Here is a 20,008-nt window from a genome sequence, read left to right on the forward strand (position 1 = left end):
GGATGTGCTTGACAGGACAGTTGGGAGAGGAATTTGGGAGGTGGTGCTCTATACTGGGCTTCTGTGTTTATTTTTATTTACAGAGATACAATGCAGGCCCTTTGTGCGCCCCCCCCCCATTCAACCTTAGCCTCATCACGGGACAATTTACAATGACCGATATATTGGATTGTGGGAGGAAACCAGAGCGCCTGGAGGAAACTCGCGCAGTCACATGCAAACTCCTTACAGGCAACAGCGGGAATTGAACCCTGGTCACCTGTACTGTAAACCATTGTGCTAACCACTACACTACAACTCTTCCATTGTGGTTATGATCCAGGGATTGCCAAGAATCGGTGGGAAGCCGCACAATTTTTAAGGATACTCTGTGAATACTCTTCTGGCATTTCTTCTGTCCGTCAAAAACAGGGCTCCAACCAGAGTGTCTTTTTTTTAAGGATATCTGGATTGCAAATCAATAATTAGGGTAATTAGTGTCATTGATCGGGATGTTAGGTATACTAATCCTGTGGAATTTTGGATATAATGGCGATAATTATGTTCTAATCACTGATTTTTATTTTGCTTTTAAGGTTCATTGATCCAAGAAAACACAGTGCCAAGTGCTGTAAGTTAATCTCATACACTTTTCTCCTTTGTTGGTGAGGCCTCCCGAAAATATGGGCTTTGGGGATTTGGAACCTACCCCAAAGGCCCCATTACTCTTGTCAAATTACATGGGGTGGTGTGCGCTGCAATCAGACTCCACTTTTAGTGGGTCTTTCATACTATGGCAATGAACTCTTGATCTTTCAATCTACCTTGCACCTTATTTGGACGTGGTGAGGATGTTTCCAACAATGGGGGAGTCTAGACTCAAGAGGGCACAGCCTCAGAATAGAAGGATGTTCCTTAACAGAGAAGAGGAGGAATTTCTTTAGCCGGAGGGTGGTGAATCTGTGGAAATCATTGCCATAGATGGCCGTGGAGACCAAGTCATTGGGTACATTTAGAGTGGAGGTTAGTAAAGGGCATCAAACAGAGAAGGCAGGAGAATGGGTGAGAGAGAAAATAAATCAGTCATGATCAAATGTCTTAATTCTGCTCTTATGTCTTAAAGTGTTATTTGTCTACCTTCTTTGCCTTCTTTCAGTTAGTCCTGACGAAGGGTCTCGGCCCGAAACGTCGACTGTACCTCTTCCTAGAGATGTTGCCTGGCCTGCTACGTTCACCAGCAACTTTTATGTGTGTTGCTTGAAATTCTAGTATCTGCAGATTTCCTCGTGTTTGTCTCCCTGTAATGCATTTTCTCTACAAGCGTAACACCATGTTCTGCATTCTGTTTTGTGCCATCTCAATGTATTTGTATTTGGATTGATCTGTCTGTTCGGTATGCAAACAAAAGCTTTTCGCTTTATCTCGATACATGTGGCAGCAATAAACCAGTTACTGGGCACTGGGCACCACCAGCAACACACCATGATAGCCAATTCCAATTAGCCAGTGCAAGCCAGTGTCATCAGCCCAGCCAACACTTTTCACGTCTCCCCATGAAATGGATTTTTGGTAGGGTACAGTTTCACATACTCTGCACATTCCACTACCACGGGAAGGTAAAGGACCAGGGGCATAGCCGGCAGAGCTGCTGCCTCACGACACCCGCCCCCCAGGTTCAATCCTGACCTTGCTGCTGCCCCTGTGCAGTTTGCACGCTCTCCTTGTGACCGAGTGAGCTTCCTTTGGGCACTCTTTTTTAAAGAAATTTCCCCACATCCCAAAGGCTGGTAAGTTACTTGTCCGTTCCATATTGACCTGTAAGTCAGCAGCAGAATCTCTGGGGAATTGATGGGAATCTGGGTGTTGGGCACGTGGCCAAGTGGTTGAGGCGTTCGTCTAGTGATCTGAAGGTCGCTAGTTCGAGCCTCAGCTGTGGCAGCGTGATTGTGCCCTTGAGCAAGGCACTTAACCACACATTGCTCTAGTCTGTGCGAGGAGTGGTGCCCCACACAGACTTCCAATCTGCGCCTTGTAAGGCATGAAAATGCCCGACGCAGGCCTCTGGCCTCTCATGGTCTGAGTCGACGTTCCCTCCCCCCGCCCCCTCCCCTGGGTGGAGGGGTGGTGGGGAGATAAAAATGAGATTCATGGATTAGTGTAAATCGGTGGTTGGTGGCCAATAAAGACTCAAAGGATCTGTTCCCATGGGGTATCTTTCTATGACTCTATGCCTGAGCAAACACCCACTCGAGCCTGTCCTGCTCTGTTCAGTATGAACATAGCTTCATTTTCCTCCTAAATCTCCATAACCCATTGTGTGAAAAGTCTATCTCATCTGTAAGCAGACGGAATGTCTCTCTGCCTGTGGCTGTCAAAAACTCCAATTCTCACATAGGCAGAAAGTAGCCTGTGCCCTTACTAGATCAATGATGTACAGTTGCTGGTAAGCTGAATGCTAGTTTGCTGTGAATAACAGTTAATTTGAACATTAAATTTATTCCAATCTGTATGCGTTTCATAGGATTACATTGGAGAAATGTGCTATGTTTGATATTGAGGGAGAGTGCAGAGACCATGAGAACGCCTGCAGCAGGCTTTTCAGCTGAACTTTATTGAGAACTCTACTTGTGCAATTTGTGAGCTCCTTCCATGCCGGAGTGGCACAGGATTAACCCATAAATGACTGCAACAAAATGATTCCAAAACAGTGTATTCAGCCTAATCGGCCCATACTGACATTTGTGTTTCATTCAAGCCTCGTCCTTCATTTTTAGCTAAATTTCAGTGTGATCTCTTCATCCCTAATCTGTTCAACCACACCAAGTTCCACAGGCCCCCGACTATTTCTTCTAAATTCCACATTGAATTTCTTGGTGACTGTTTTATAGCACTGACATCTGGTTATGTTGTTCCCATAAATAGAACATTTTTTTTCAATCTCTCCTTGAGTAAAACTGTCCATAATTGTAAAACCTCAAGTAGGTGTAAAACCTCAGCCCGCCTTTCTCAAGAAAAAAAAGACTGCTCATCTTCTCCTAATATGTACACACCTATGTCTTGGTTATCATCCTTGTAAATCTTCTCCGTTCTCTGCCACCATTCCCCTCACCCCTGGAAACTCTATATAGTTGTTTGTTTAGCAATACAGTGTGGAACAGACCCCCCCAGCCCTTCGAGCCACACTGCCCAGCAACCCACCTATTTAACCCTAGCCTAATCGCAGGACAATTTGCAATGACCAATATAACCTACCAACCGGTACGCCTTTGGACTGTGGGAGGAAACCGCAGCCTCCCAGATACAAACTCCATATGCTCTTACAGCTTGGTGTGTTGGACCTCAGAGGTCAAAGGTTCATTTTCATATCGAAGTATGTATGCAGAATACAACTCTGAGGTTCGTCTTCTCCAGATAGTCATAGAGTAAAGAAAACCATATAAATATTTGAAAGAAAGACATCAATCACCCCCACACGAAAAGGAAGAGATTTAAAAAAACACAAACTCACAAACCCCAAACACCCCCAACCCCTCTTTTGCACAAAAAACTAACAGATCACCCAAACTCCCAGCCCGCCAATCGGCAGCAAGAAAGAATGGGTGAGAACACAAAAAAAAACATGGAGCTAAAAGAGGCCGATATGAACTACAGTCCAATCCATAAATCTCAAAACTTCAGTAACATTTACGAGAGCATCGGGACCCAGCGGCAGCGACTATGAACTCTGAACTCTGCCCAGAGTTGCAATAACATTGAACTAACTGCCACACTACCAAGGCGCCAGTTCCAGTCAAGGTTGGATGCAAGCTTAAGTGTAATTAGTGCAATATAAATCTTACTGAAAATAAACTCTGGTACTTTTTTGATATATATATATAGTAACTTGCCAACTTGTGGTTCAACGTTAAGTCATCAGTATATTTGTGCTCCAAGTTTGTAGCATTCACTTGGTCTTCTGAAATGCACCATCTTGTACCTATCCGTGTTGTCTTTCATTTTCCAATAATTTGTGCATTACGTATTTACTCAGATCATCAGCATCATTTATGGAGAGGAATGGACAGTCGATGTCCCTTCCATAGATGCTGCCTGACCTGCAGAGTTCCTCCACCATTTTGTGTGCTGCCTCAGATTTCGAGCTGCAGAATCTCTTGTATTCAATGTTAAAGTTCTTTCTTTGAGTTATTATAGTTCTCTTAAGTACTGTAACCCTGATGATTTGGCAAGTTTAGATATAACAATTTTAATTTGTTGTTGTTCAGTCGTTAATTCGAGTCCGACTCTTCGTGACCTCATGGAGGATAGGGTCCATAGGGTTTTCATGGCACGATACGGGAGTAGATTGCCTGACCATTTTTCCGCACAGATACACCTGCTGCCCAGGTTGGGACCCGACTGGGTTTGAACTCAGGACCTTCTGCCTTGAAGTCCATTGCTGATGCCACTGCACCACCAGCCAGCCCAGTGATTTTAATTCCAGAATCTAAATTGTTGGTGTAAGTTGTGAACAGCTTTGGGGCCAGCATTGATTCTCTGCTATTGAACACCATCAGAACATTAGAACTCAAGAAAATAGGAGCAGGAGTAGGCCATTCAGCCCCTCAAGCCTGCCCTATATTCAGAATGATGATGGATGATTTGTCCTATGACCGAACTGTCCGGTCACCTTCATCCACTGTGAACAGCAACCTTTCACTTGTACTCAGCTGTCTGTCAATGCCAGCTGGCAAACCTTCCTCAGCACCACATTGGCAAATAGAGCTGCCACTTCACAGCTACAATGACCCGAGTTCCATTGGGACTTCTGATGCTCTCTGTGTAGAGTCTGCACTTTCTCCCTGTGACTGCACAGGCCTCCCCGGGTACCCCAGTTTCCGCCTACGTCCCAAGAATGTGAAAACTGACTACTCGAAATGGTCTCTCGTTGTGTAGATGGGTAGTGAAATGTGGGGGAAGTTGATGGGAGTGCGGAGTGAGTTAAAGTAGGATTAATGTAAATGGGTCAGCACGGACCCAGTGGGCCAAAGGGCCTTTTTTGTGCAATATGATTTATAGCTTTGTTTATTATTGTCATATGTGCCGAAAAACTTGTCTTGCATACTTTGAGGTACAATGAAAATCTTCAAGCCAAACAAGACAGTGTTACTACAGGGTCAAGATGCACAACATAATACCAACAGGCACACACAGCACAAAGAACACACAGCACATATAAGATAAGAAGATACAGCCTCTCAATAAAAGAGTCCCACACAATGCCGCTCAAATCTGCTGATGACCGCAACAGAGCTTGTCTTTTGCCGAGCGAACACTAGGGGGCAGCACCGACTCCAGCCTGGACACTGCGCCACACTGCCCCCTGGTGGAGCATGCCAGCTCCGAAACCTCTCTCCCAGCGGCTATAGACAGGCGACACCGCGACTGGAGGCCTAGTCGTTGCACATACAAGACAGCAAGCACATGTAGGATATAAATAATACAATCACGGAAAACATGTATGTATATAGTCCATATGAACACTTGGGGTGGGGAGTGGGGGCAGCACTAAATCCAGCCCGGATGCTGTGCCAGTGGAATGCACTGGCTCTGATGCCTCTCTCCCGGCGGCCGTAAACGGGCGACACCGCACACCTCAGCATTACCACCCACATACACATTAGGGACCATCTGCAGTAACCAATCTGCACATATTTAGGACAAGGGGGGAAACTGGAGCACCTGGAGAGACCATGGAGATTCTATGAATATTCTGCTGTTTGTCCTCAGCTCTTCATTCTGACCTTGATCTATTTTATCTACAATACCATTCTTTTACTTTCCTGTTAGCTGCCCAAAAGAGCTCATGGTCATCCACTGCAACCAAGGAATACCCCAGCTGGTGACGTTCGTTCGGACCACTAGACCTGGACTTCTGAGGTTGAGAGAGTGGAAATGCCCTAGTGGAACGTTCTCTCCTATTCTCGTTGGACACAACAGACAACCAGCACCACAGCAGGCTCAAAGAAATTGGTCAACCAAATTCACTTTGGATTTCTGATGTTTTTCACACACTATTTATCTTGATCTTTCTTTTCGACTTAGAGTTTCCCTCGTTCCAGACTTTCATCTCTCCCCACACTAACCACGGTCTGGTTTAAAGCATCACCGATTTGCACACACATCCAGAAAGGGGCTGCATCACGTGAGCTGTCTTGACCGAAACAATTTTAAACCTTCTATTGTGGAGGTCTTCCCTGTGAGGGGAAGGGACAGTAAAGTTGTCGGGTTTCCTGTACAGGCCACTGAGGGATGATTGATGGGGAGAGTTTGCCTCCTGTTATTTGGGGGTTAATGTTACACATACAGAGTGCTGGAGGAACTCAGCAGGCCAGGCAGCATCTATGGAAAAGAGTAAACAGTCAACGTTTCAGGCCTTCAGCAGGTCTCGGCCTGAAACGTCAGCTGTTCACTCTTTTCCATAGATGCTGCCTGGCCTGCTGAGTTCCTCCAGCATTTTGTGTGTGTTACTTAGATTTCCAGCATCTGCAGATTTTCACTTGTTTATGGGGGTTAATGTTCTTGTCTTTCAGCAGGCAGCCTGTACCCACGACGTCCAGCAAGCTGACAAAGGGGAATCTGCTTTCTCATCAGAAACCTCTGAGGTTCCACACCCTGACACAGGTAACATCAGCAACTGCCCTATGTGTCAATAGCCCTACCATTCTCTGTGAATGATTTTCCTTGCTGTCTTGGGCCAAGTGGATTGAAAAAGCAGGGCGTCGGGACCAGAGGCAAGGGTCGGGCTGATTCTGCTGTCTGCTCCACGACATTTACTCTGCTCTTCGGTGCACAGAGGCCAAAGCCGTGGACCTGAACCGGCTGCTCTGGGCTTCGTGTCCGAGGACTCACTTTCATTCTAAATGCTATTTGTTTACTTTTCTTGTTTGTACAATTGTTTTTTTTCCTCTCACCGCACGTTGGGTGTTTGTCTTTTTTTTAAACGGGTTCTTTTGGGTTTCTTGTTCTGTGGCTGCCTGTAAGGAGATGAATCTCAGGGTTGTATAATGTATACACACTTCGATAATAAATGTACTTTGAACTTTATTGCCCAAATCCCCCTGTTCTGTCTCAAGAGGTGCACATGATCGCAAAGGTTAACTCAACAGACACTGCCCCTCCCTGGGGTAGACATACCACACCGATGGAGGAGTACAGGTCAGTGCTAGTACTGGGGCACAGGCCCTCTGCTGACAGTGGATCATCTTTCCCGTTGATGGTGGAGCATGTCCCAGTCGATGTTGACTCTCATTGCTATACAGAACCTGAGGCTAATTGTTCCCAAGAAGCATATAACCATATAACAATTACAGCACAGAAACAGGCCATCTCGGCCCTTCTAGTCCGTGCCGAACGCTTACTCTCAGCTAGTCCCACTGACCTGCACTCAGCCCATAACCCTCCATTCCTTTCCTGTCCATATACCTATCCAATTTAACTTTAAATGACAATATCGAACCTGTCTCTACCACTTCTACTGGAAGCTCGTTCCACACAGCTACCACTCTCTGAGTAAAGAAGTTCCCCCTCGTGTCACCTCTAAACTTTTACCCCTTAACTCTCAGCGCAAGTCCTCTTGTGTGAATACTTTATACTTTATTTGTCGCCAAACAATTGATACCAGAACGTACAATCATCACAGCAATATTTGATTCTGTACTTCCCGCTCCCTGGATTACAAATCAATAGTAAATATTAAAAATTTAAATTATAAATCATAAATAGAAAATAGAAAAATGGAAAGTAAGGTAGTGCAAAAAAAAAACCAAGAGGCAGGTCCAGATATTTGGAGGGTACAGCCCAGATCTGGGTCAGGATCCGTTCAGCAGCCTTATCACAGTTTGAACCTCCCCTACCCTCAATGGAAAAAGCCTATCCACGTCAACTCTATCTATCCCCCTCATAATTTTAAATACCTCTATCAAGGCACCCCTCAACCTTCTAGGTTGAGAACCTTCTATGCATAAGTGTACAGGAATGTCAGAGTGCGGGCCATTAACGTTTACAATACTCTTATCTGTGTGTTTTGCTTTTAACTTAGAAAGGTGCCGGGAGAAAGACGAAATGCCAGAATGCCCCCTTTGCTTTCGTTCTATTCCTGCGGATCTAATATTTGAACATGCGGCATTCTGCAATGGTCCTAGTTGTGGTAAGCTGCCAGAGCAAGCGACCTGCGACTTCACAGACCCCCAGGAGCGAGTGACTTGCGACCACAGTGAACCCGAGGGGCAGGGGATCGGCGCCTGTTCAGAGCCCCACAAGGAAGTCATTCCCAGCTGCAGTCAAGCTGTGGGAAGCAGTGTTCTCACTGAGCTTCCCGGCCACATCATGCAAGTTTTCCACAGGTACAAATTGTTTCTTCCTCACATTTCCCAAACCGTCCAACACCCCGGGCCGGGGACCTGGGTCACGCTTGTGCTCTGCCTCTCTTCAGGGACAGTCTTAAGCGAAGCCGAGTTGAGTTTATTGCTTTGTGCAGAAGAACAGTAAGGTACAGGTACAATTTTAAAAACCCGCTGCAGTGCATCAAGCTTCTGGTTCAGACATACACAACATAAATTGTACAAGGCAAGGCAAGTTTATTTGTATAGCACTTTTCAAACACAAGACAGTTCAAATTGCTTTACGTCGAACAAGATATAAAAGTCAAACATCAAATCTCAGACAATATAAAATAGAATAAAATCACACAAAAATAGGTATGATAAATCGATTAAAAAAGAAATAAAAGCTACAGTGAAAAGAAAAGTTTTAAACCTCGATTTAAAAGAGCTTAAAGTTGGGGCAGACTTCAGATCCTCTGGAAAGATATGTGGAGCTTAGTAACTGAAAGCTGCTTCACTGTGTTTATCTTTGACCCTGGGGGCGGTAAGCAGACCTGCCCCAGACAACCTGAGAGCTTGGGAAGGTTCATAATGCATCAGGAGATTGGAGATGTGACCAGTCAGTGCTTTAGAAACCAGTGGTAGTAACACAGGACAGTGAAGCGTGATGAGTCAATTCCCTCAGAGGAGCCACTGGGTCCTAATGCTCTCAGAGGAGCCACTGGGTCGTAATGCTCTCAGAGGGACCGCTGGGTCCTAATGCTCTCAGAGGGACTGCTGGGTCCTGATGCTCTCGGAGATGCTATTGAAATTCTGAGACTTATGGATTGGACTGTAGGTCACATTGGCCTGTTTCAGTCCTATCTTTCTTTTCATGTTCTCGCCCATTCTTTCATGTCGCCAACTGGTAGTCTGGGGGTTTTGGGTGATCTGTTAGTTTTTGTGCGAGGGAGGGGTCGTGGGGGCATTTGGGATGTGCGAGTTTTTGTTTCTTTTTCTTTTCATGCAGGGGGGATTGATGTCTTTCTTCCAACTACTTGTATGATTTTCTGTAATTTATGGCTATCTGGAGAAGACTAATCCCAGAGTTGTATTCTGCATACATACTTTGATAACAAAATGGAACCTTTGAAGAGGGAAAAAAATGTATGCAAAAACAAGACATTAGTGCAAAAAATAACAATCAGAGACAAGTCTTTGGTAGTGCGAGGTTGGCGGGAGTATTCTGTGGCTGAGGTATGGTTAGGGCTGTGCAGGTCGGTTCAACAATCTGATAGCTGTAGTAAGGTAGCTGTTCCTGAACTTTGGTGGTGTGGGACTTAAAACTTCTGCACCTCCTACCTAACACTGGAGAGCCTTGGGAGCAGGTTGGTGTCTCACTGTTTAAGGAACATTATGAACACACGTTCCTCCTGAACCTGCCTCCTTATTGACCTGATTGTAACTTCACTCAACATCGCCAGCACCCTGACCTTTCACCCTTTGAATTGTAAGGAATGCGTCTGTCTCCAACTTGGCACACGTGAAAATTTTGTTGACACGAGCCATGCCATGACACCCCTCAATTCTTTAAACTCTTCTTATAACAAAGAAGATGCATAATCATTAATTAATGAAGCAGCAAATGAGTTTTGAACAAGTCTTGTAAAATGTTTCTTTTATTTCAGTCTGTTTTGGTTCAAATGGTTCCATTTATTATCAGAGAATGTATACAGTGTACAATCCGAAATCCTTATTCTTTGCATTCATCTGCGAAAAGCAGAACCCCAAAAGAAAGAACAACAGGAAGGCGTTAGAACCCCAAGGCCCCCTTTTATACTTTTATCAATCGTAAAACAAGTAACACATGTAACTAAACAACAGATTCATCCTCTTTTCCTTTTTAAAAAATGCCCATAATTATAATTACTAATTCACTAATCAATGAAAATCTCTGCTCAAAATTACCATGGCACGCAAGGGAATTTTTTTTAGAAGATTATCTTCAATTTGTACTCCTCCCCCTCCTTTTCCCCCCTTCCCTCCCACCTTTTTATTCTGGCCCCAGCCTCCTTTGTTTCCAGTCCTGAAGAATGGTCTCGGCCCAAAATGTCAACTGTTTATTCTTCTCCATAGATGCTGCCTGACCTGCTGAGTTCCTCCAGCATTTTGTGTGTGTTGCTCAGGATTTCCAGCATCTGTAGCATCTCTTGTGTCTCCCTCTTGCGTTTCATGTGCTTACAACATCTTTGAATTTTTTTAATCTTAATGTTTTTGACCCTTTCCTTGCCTTCCTGATTTCTCCTTGAATACTCCTATTACAGTTCTTAGATCTTGCCTGCTATATTAGTCTCTCAGTGCCTGATACAGCTTCCCTCTTTTGATTCTGTCAGGCAGGCTGTTAATAGTGGGAGATGTCAATTACTAAAGCCAACATATATCCAGTATAAGGTGAAAAGAATTCTTTGGCTGCATTCAGGAGAACTTTGTATACAGCACGCCCAATAATTGGTGCAAACCTACAGTTAGTTTTGGGGAAATTTGACAGCGGGGTGGGGGGGGAAGGAGTATCAGTAAGGAAGGGGGCAGGGATGGAGTATCAGTGAGGAAGCTCTTCTGATCATAATTCATTTAGTCGTGACACAGTTATCGAACGGGACAAACACTGTTTATTCCCCTCCATAGATGCTGCCTGACCTGCTGAGTTCCGCCAGCATTTTGTGTGGGTGTGTTGCTCAGGATTTCCAATACCTCTTGTGTCTCCCTCTTGCTTCGCATGTACTTTGCATTTCCTTTAATTTTACTTTTTTAACCCTTTCCATGCCTTCTTAATTTCTCCTTTACAGACATCCCACCTCTCCCGGAAGTTCTGGGAGTCTCCCGCATATTAATAGTGGCTCCCTGATGCCCGCAAATTATATAGAATATCATGGAGATCAGTTTTTTTGAGAGCAAGCGAGAGAAAGCAAGAGAGAGCGCAAGAGCGACCACGAGGGAGAGCGCGCGTGCGCGCGAGAGAGCGAGAGCAAGCAAGCGAGCGAGAGAAAGCAAGCGAGAGTGCTTGGGAGCGCGCCAGCGACCACGAGAGAGAGAGAGAGAGAGAGAGCGCGCCATGGCAGAGTGTTCCAAAAAAAATATAAAACGTACGTCACCCCAGACTACACTAAAGTGTACCCCTGCCTAACAGGGGTCAAAATAATGACAGTGTTGCTTGCTGCACTGTTTTTCTATTGCCCACAGTGGGTTCAGACTGTAAAAGACGTGTTGAGGTGAGTTTAACAGGTGTCATTTGTTCATGGTGGAGGATTACAAGATAGATAGATAGATATACTTTATTAATCCCGAGAGAAGTTTGGTTTCGTTACAGTCGCACCAACCAAGAATAGAGCGTAAATATAGCAATACAAAAAACCCCAACAGTCAAACAACAAAATGCAAAACTATGCCGGATGGAAAATAAGTCCAGGACCAGCCTATTGGCTCAGGGTGTCTGACCCTCCACAGGAGGAGCTGCACGTTCGATGGCCACAGGCAGGAACGACCTCCCGTGCCGCCAAGTGTTGTATCATGGTGGAATGTGGCCGAAGTCCAACAGTAAAGAGTTCAATATCCAGTCTGCAAACATGTTCCTCGATGGTAATGTACCCCGGATTGCACCATCCGTTGTTTGCCAGATCGGTAAACACCCCACTCCTTCACGCCGCTTACCACTCTCAGTGCACTTCCGGTCAGGCGGAACGGTATTACGCACCGAGCTCCTCTTCTCCAAAAGTCTCTGTTGTCTCGACCCGGTCCTCTTTCCTCGGCTTTGTGATCCCCTTCTGTGTGTTTTCCTCCGGATTTCAGCAGGGGTGTTTGCCGCTCTGTTCACTAAAGCCAACCGGAATTTTCTGGTCCGTGGAATACACAATGCGACCTTGCTTCTGTCCCGCATGTCGGGATGTAACCATTTCCAGCGCTAAAGAAAACCCAAATAAAACTCTCTCTACCAGCATATTAGAGAGGGTGCAGCTTCGACGTGTTACCGTGAGAAAAAAATACAAAAAATAACGTAAATTAAAAATTTAAAAAACGTAAATTAATAACAAATACCTGGGGATACAAATTGACAATAAACTGGACTGGTCAAAGAACACTGAGGCTGTCTACAAGAAGGGTCAGAGCCGCCTCTATTTCCTGAGGAGACTGAGGTCCTTTAACATCTGCCAGACGATGCTAAGGATGTTCTACGAGTCTGTGGTGGCCAGTGCTATCATGTTTGCTGTTGTGTGCTGGGGAAGCAGGCTGAGGGTAACAGACACCAACAGAATCAACAAACTCATTCGTAAGGCCAGTGATGTTGTGGGGATGGAACTGGACTCTCTGGCGGTGGTGTCTGAAAAGAGGATGCTGTCCAAGTTGCATGCCATCTTGAACAATGTCTCCCATCCACTACATAATGTACTGGGTGGGCACAGGAGTACATTCAGCCAGAGACTCATTCCACCAAGATGCAACACTGAGCGTCATAGGAAGTCATTCCTGCCTGTGGCCGTCAAACTTTACAACTCCTCCCTTGGAGGGTCAGACACCCTGAGCCAATAGGCTGGTCCTGGACTTATTTCATAATTTACTGGCATAATTTACATATTACTATTTAACTATTTATGGTTCTATTACTATTTATTATTTATGGAGCAACTGTAACGAAAACCAATTTCCCCCGGGATTAATAAACTATGACTATTAGCATAGCTAACGTTATTTAAACTAGCTGGCCAACTGCTAAGGAGCTACTCTATTCCAGACATCACACCCCTCCCGGAAGTCTCCCGCAAATTGATGGTGCTATCTCCCTGAAATAAGTTTTTGCAGGGTGGAATGTCTGCCTTTAAAACCGCTATTATACTTAAACCCTTTGGAGAAAAGATTCTAAACAGGGCTGAGGCCTACTTTATTAGGCCGAGGAGGGATTGGAAAGTGCTGTGCAGTTAAATTAGCCTTCAGGGAGGAGCATAAAGGGGTAAATATGCCTATAGACCAAAGTGTGTGACTGCCATTTAGGAATTCAGCAGGACAGGCAATATCTACAGAGAGGAATAAAGAGTCGACATTTCAGGCCGAGACCCTTCTTCGGGACTGTGGATTTCCAGAATCTGCAGAATCTTTTGTGTTTATGAGTGACTGCCATATCTCAGTATTGAAATCTCCCATTATTAGTGTTAGCAATTCTGCACTTATCAAAAGGCTGCACGGGATTACTGTTCAATTACTTATGGAGCGTTTGGAAGGCTGAAGATAAAGAATCCATCCATTAGTGTTTACAAGTTAGGCTAGAAGTGTGAGCGGGCACGGGCAGTTGCTGGAACACAGCGGATTTATGGGATGTTGCTGCGTCTACTATCCACACCACCCACGCTCTAAGTGAGCGTGCCAACCTTTGATAGGATGTAAACAGAACTGATGCTGGAAATGCAGTACAAGGTCAGAAACTGTTGAGAAGTCTCAGCAGGTCAGGCGGCATCTGGGGAGAGAGAAGCAGAGTTAATGTTTTGGGTCAAGGAACAATCTGAAGGATTAACTCTGTTTTGCTTTTTATCGATGTTACCTTAGTGTGTTCCTGTGTTAGCCGGTGAGTTAAAGGCTGTTGAATGCTTCAGACCAGGAGTTCCCAACCTGGGACCCACGGACCCCATGCTTAGTGGTATTGATCCGTGCCATAAAAAAAGATTGGGAACCCCTGCTTTAGATGCTTGAGAAGTAGATTCAAGCCCCTGAATCGGACTCCCACCCACTTTCTAGGTTAAAAGACAAGTGCTTAACCCACTGCCCCAAGAATTTCGTGAATTAGTGAGGTGTGACGGTGATGTTTCTTTGCCTGGAAACCATGCATCTGGTTCCATAAATCATTCTAAATCTTACCCCACCCCATTCTCATTCTCAGCTACGTCGCTGGAAAAGGTGCGGGGGTTTCGAGAAAAACAACTTGGAGTGTGGAGCCCAAGAGCGGACAAGAAGACAATGAAACTTCACAGAACATCACAAAAGCATTGCAGTGTCTTGGGGAAGTGCAGAGACGTTTAGACAATGACCCTGAATTCAATCAGTAAGTTAATGAACATCAATAGTACAAAGTCTTAGCCATTCTTTAGTTTTTGTTTCCTTTTCGGCACGGACTAGAAGGGCCGAGATGGCCTGTTTCCGTGCTGTAATTGTTATATGGTTATATGTTATATGTGGTTTTGAACTTCCTTCAGTGAGATCTCACCCAGTGGTGTGTGCCTGCATCCCAGGGGAAGATTTCTAGGTAGGTTAATGGCGAGGAGCGAAGGAAATTCCCAACTGGCACTTGCAACAGGTTCACTGCTGATCTGTGAGAGTGGCGACTCTGCCAGCCAGAGCTAATTTTAAATTGAAAAACATTCAAAATTTGCATGTAAATGAACAAGCCAATTAATAATCCAAAATCAGAAATAAAATACTGTGGACACAAGAGGGACTGCAGATGCTGAAAATCTAGAGCTAAGGTACCGGTGACCCCTGTTTCCATCCAGGGGGTCAGTGTGGACATGGTGGAGGATTACAAATACCTAGGGATACGAATTGACAATAAACTGGACTGGTCAAAGAACACTGAGGCTGTCTACAAGAAGGGTCAGAGCCGTCTCTATTTCCTGAGGAGACTGAGGTCCTTTAACATCTGCCGGACGATGCTGAGGATGTTCTACGAGTCTGTGGTGGCCAGTGCTATCATGTTTGCTGTTGTGTGCTGGGGCAGCAGGCTGAGGGTAGCAGACACCAACAGAATCAACAAACTCATTCGTAAGGCCAGTGATGTTGTGGGGATGGAACTGGACTCTCTGACGGTGGTGTCTGAAAAGAGGATGCTGTCCAAGTTGCATGCCATCTTGGACAATGTCTCCCATCCACTACATAACGTACTGGATGGGCACAGGAGTACATTCAGCCAGAGACTCATTCCACCGAGATGCAGCACAGAGCGTCATAGGAAGTCATTCCTGCCTGTGGCCATCAAACTTTACAACTCCTCCCTTGGAGAGTCAGACACCCTGAGCCAATAGGCTGGTCCTGGACTTATTTCCTGGCATAATTTACATATTACTATTTAACTATTTATGGTTTATTACTATTTAATTATTTATGGTGCAACTGTAACAAAAACCAATTTCCCCCGGGATCAATAAAGTCTGACTATGACTACACACAATGTGCTGGAGGAGCTCAGCAGGTCAGGCAGCATCTGTGGATGGGAATAAACAGTTAACGTTTCTCTCTCCTTCGTGCTTCTATGATTTTACATCAAACTAACAATCAAGAGCAGGAATTCCCAGCCTGACCCCTCAATTAATGGTAGGGGGTCCACGGTATTAAAAAAAATGTTGGGACCCCCTGATCTACAGGCCAAGGTTCTGAAATATGTCTGTGTTCTGATGAAGTGTCCTCAGAAACACATTCCAGTGTTCACTTTTTCTCTCATTTCCCTTCTAGCATTTAAATTTAATTTGTTGTCTCCTATTTGCTCCTCCTCAGAGTCTCCTTCAGTTACTCACCAGCTCTCACCCCCCCTCTTTCCTTGACTTTGTCTCATTCATTCTCTCCTGGTCTCCCTCCAAACCCTGACCTTCCCTCTTCTCTGGAATGTAACTTATCTTATTTCTAAAATTTTCCAGTTCTCCTGAAAGTTCATTAATTCAAAATGTTAATCCTGTTTCTTGAAAGTCATTATCTTTTTAAAAAGATGTATTGTATAAACTCTAAACTCTGTTTACAGATTCTCTGTCCACCTCCCCCTCTCAGTCTCCCTCACATTCTCACTCTCCTTCACCTTCTGCGTCGGAATCTTCTTTTGAAAAGATAAAGATTGGCTTTATTTGTCACATGTACAATGAAACATCCAACAAATGCGTTGTTTGCATCAAATCAAGTCGGCGAGGATTGTACTGGGCAGCCTGCAAATGTCACCATCCAGTGCCAATAGTCATAGTCATAGTCATACTTTATTGATCCCGGGGGAAATTGGTTTTCGTTACAGTTGCATCATAAATAATAAATAGTAATAAACCATAAATAGTTAAATAGTAAAAAGTAAATTATGCCAGGAAATAAGTCCAGGACCAGCCTATTGGCTCAGGGTGTCTGACCCTCCAAGGGAGGAGTTGTAAAGTTTGATGGCCACAGGCAGGAATGACTTCCTATGACGCTCTGTGCTGCATCTCGGTGGAATGAGTCTCTGGCTGAATGTACTCCTGTGCCCACCCAGTACATTACGGGAGACATTGTCCAAGATGGCATGCAACTTGGACAGCATCCTCTTTTCAGACACCACCGTGAGAGAGTCCAGTTCCATCCCCACAACATCACTGGCCTTACAAATGAGTTTGTTGATTCTGTTGGTGTCTGCTACCCTCAGCCCGCTGCCCCAGCACACAACAGCAAACATGATCGCACTGGCCACCACAGACTCGTAAAACATCCTCAGCATCATCCGGCAGATGTTAAAGGACCTCAGTCTCCTCAGGAAATAGAGACGGCTCTGACCCTTCTTGTAGACAGCCTCAGTGTTCTTTGAGCAGTCCAGTTTATTGTCAATTCGTATCCCCAGGTATTTGTAATATTCCACCATGTCCACACTGAGCCCCTGGATGGAAACAGGGGTCACTGGTACCTTAGCTCTCCTCAGGTCCACTACCAGCTCCTTAGTCTTTTTCACAATAAGCTGCAGATAATTCTGCTCACACCATGTGACAAAGTTTCCTACCGTAGCCCTGTACTCAGCCTCATCTCCCTTGCTGATGCATCCAACTCACAGCTTACTAACCCTAACTGGACACCTTTGGAATGTGGGAGGAGACCAGAGCACCCGGAGGAAATGAGAACATACAAACTCCTTCCAGACAGCTGTGGGGATTGAAGGGACATCGCTGGCACTGTAATAATGTTACGCTAACCGCTAAGCCACTATGCCGCCCCTGTATGATGCATGTATAGATAGGGCGGCAAGGTAGTGTAGTGGTTAGCACAACGCTTTACAGTACAGTACCCACCGCCACCTGTAAGGAGTTTGTACCTTCTCGCCGTGACTATGTGAGTTTCTTCCTGGTGCTTCGAGTTCCACTTCAATCCTGTGCGTAGGAGCCTCCATAGCAGTCAGTGATGCAAGCACCATACATCTATAGAGATTCTGTAGAGTGTTTAGTGACGTATCAAAAGTTCCCAAAATCCTAATGATGTATAGCCACTGGCGTGCATTCTTCACCATTGCAACAATATAGAAACCGTAGCAGCCATAGAAAAACTACAATACAGAAACAGGCCTTTTGGCCCTTCTTGGCTGTGCCGAACCATTTTCTGCCTAGTCCCACTGACCTGCACACGGACCACATCCCTCCGTACACCTCCCATCCATGTATCTGTCCAATTTATTCTTAAATGTTAAAAAAGAACCCGCATTTACCACCTCGTCTGGCAGCTCATTCCATACTCCCACCACTCTCTGTGTGAAGAAGCCCCCCCTAATGTTCCCTTTAAACTTTTCCCCCCTCACCCTTAACCCATGTCCTCTGGTTTTTTTTCTCCCCTTGCCTCAGTGGAAAAAGCCTGCTTGCATTCACTCTATCTATACCCATCATAATTTTATATACCTCTGTCAAATCTCCCCTCATTCTTCTACGCTCCAGGGAATAAAGTCCTAACCTATTCAACCTTTCTCTGTAACTGAGTTTCTCAAGTCCTGGCAACATCCTTGTAAACCTTCTCTGCACTCTTTCAACCTTATTAATATCCTTCCTGTAATTGGGTGACCAAAACTGTACACAATATTCCAGATTCGGCCTCACCAATGCCTTATACAACCTCATCATAATATTCCAGCTCTTATACTCAATACTTTGATTAATAAAGGCCAATGTACCAAAAGCTCTCTTTACGACCCTATCTACCTGTGACGCCACTTTTAGGGAATTTTGTATCTGTATTCCAAGATCCCTCTGTTCTACTGCACTCCTCAGTGCCTTACCATTAACCCTGTATGTTCTACCTTGGTTTGTCCTTCCAAAGTGCAATATCTCACACTTGTCTATATTAAACTCCATCTGCCATTTTTCAGCCCATTTTTCCAGCTGGTCTAAATCCCTCTGCAAGCTTTGAAAACCTTCCTCACTGTCCACTACACCTCCAATCTTTGTATCATCAGCAAATTTGCTGATCCAGTTGTTGTACTTCTCCAAATAAGTTGGACCCTGATAGATCCTCTGAAGAATTGACACCCAGCAACTTGAAGCTGTCTGGACTATTTAATACCTTAAGATATAGGAGCAGAATTAGGCCATTTGGCCCATAGAGATTGCACCAACATTTGCTGATCCAATTTTCCTCTCAGCCCCAGTCTCCTGCCCTCTCCCCGTATCCCTTCATGTCCTGACCAATCAGGAATCTGTCAACCTCTGCCTTAAATATACCCGATGACTCGGCCTCCGCGGCCGCCTGTGGCAAAGGATTCCCCAGAATCACCACTCTCTGGCTACAGAATTCCTCCTCATCTTCGTTTTAAATGGACACACCTCTACCTTAATGTTTTTCTTTGGGCGGGTTGGTTCCGCGGTTCGTTGTTTCGTGACTGTCTGCCAGGAAGACGAATTTCAGGGTTGTATACTTTGATAATAAGTGTACTCTGAATCCTTGAACAAAGCAGTTCGTGCTTGGAAGCAACAAAATGTAGCCAAATTGGGGTGTGGAGTAGTAAGTAAGAAGTAATCTTCAAGTCCTTTAGGGGGTCAGTCAATGAGAATCTCCAACAAGAGAGAGTCTAACTACCTTTGACATCTGACCTCCAACCTGATGGCATGAACATTGACTTCTCTAACTTCCACTACTGCCCCACCTCCCCCTCGTACCCCATCCGTTATTTATTTATATGCACACATTCTTTCTCTCTCTCTCCTTTTTCTCCCTCTGTCCCTCTGACTATACCCCTTGCCCATCCTCTGGGGTTTTTTCCTTCTCCCTGGGCCTCCTGTCCCATGATCCTGTCATATCCCTTTTGCCAATCACCTGTCCAGTTCTTGGCTCCATCCCTCCCTCTCCTGTCTTCTCCTATCATTTTGGATATCCCCCTCCCCCTCCCACTTTCAAATAACTTACTAGCTCTTCCTTCAGTTAGTCCTGACGAAGGGTCTCGGCCCGAAACGTCGACTGTACCTCTTCCTAGAGACGCTGCCTGGCCTGCTGCGTTCACCAGCAACTTTGATGTGTGTTGCTTGAATTTCCAGCATCTGCAGAATTCCTCGTGTTTACCTTTGACACCTAACTGTGTTATCATCAGTGAGATATCCACCATCCTCAGAAGCACAACGCTTCACGGTATCAGTGACCTGGGTTCAATTCCCACCGCTGCCTGTAAGGAGTTTGTACGTTCTCCCCGTCACCGTGTGGGTTTCCTCCGGGTGCTCCGGTTTCCTCCCACAGTCCAAAGTCCAAAGGTTGGTACATTAATTGGTCATTGTAAATTGTGCTGTGATTAGCCTAGGGTTAAATCAAGGGTTCACACGAGGAAATCTGCAGATGCTGGAACTTCAAGCAACACACATAAAAGTTGCTGATGAACGCAGCAGGCCAGGCAGCATCTCTAGGAAGAGGTACAGTCGACGTTTCAGACCGAGACCCTCTGTCAGGACTAACTGAAAGAAGAGCTA

At 45.2% G+C, this 20,008-nt stretch overlaps 1 protein-coding gene across 1 annotated transcript in view; it reads left to right on the forward strand.

Annotated features, from left to right (window-relative positions):
• The window catches only part of LOC134354049 (uncharacterized), a 57,512-nt gene that overhangs the window by 18,910 nt on the left and 18,594 nt on the right, over positions 1–20,008 (forward strand). Inside the window, exons 3-6 of the mRNA XM_063062759.1 lie at positions 576–610; positions 6,549–6,639; positions 8,057–8,360; positions 14,242–14,403. Coding sequence (XP_062918829.1) covers positions 576–610; positions 6,549–6,639; positions 8,057–8,360; positions 14,242–14,403 — 592 coding nt within the window. The remainder of the gene's footprint in view (positions 1–575; positions 611–6,548; positions 6,640–8,056; positions 8,361–14,241; positions 14,404–20,008) is intronic.

Source organism: Mobula hypostoma, chromosome 11 (genome assembly GCF_963921235.1).
Source record: "Mobula hypostoma chromosome 11, sMobHyp1.1, whole genome shotgun sequence".
Classification (NCBI taxonomy): Eukaryota; Metazoa; Chordata; class Chondrichthyes; order Myliobatiformes; family Myliobatidae; genus Mobula; species Mobula hypostoma.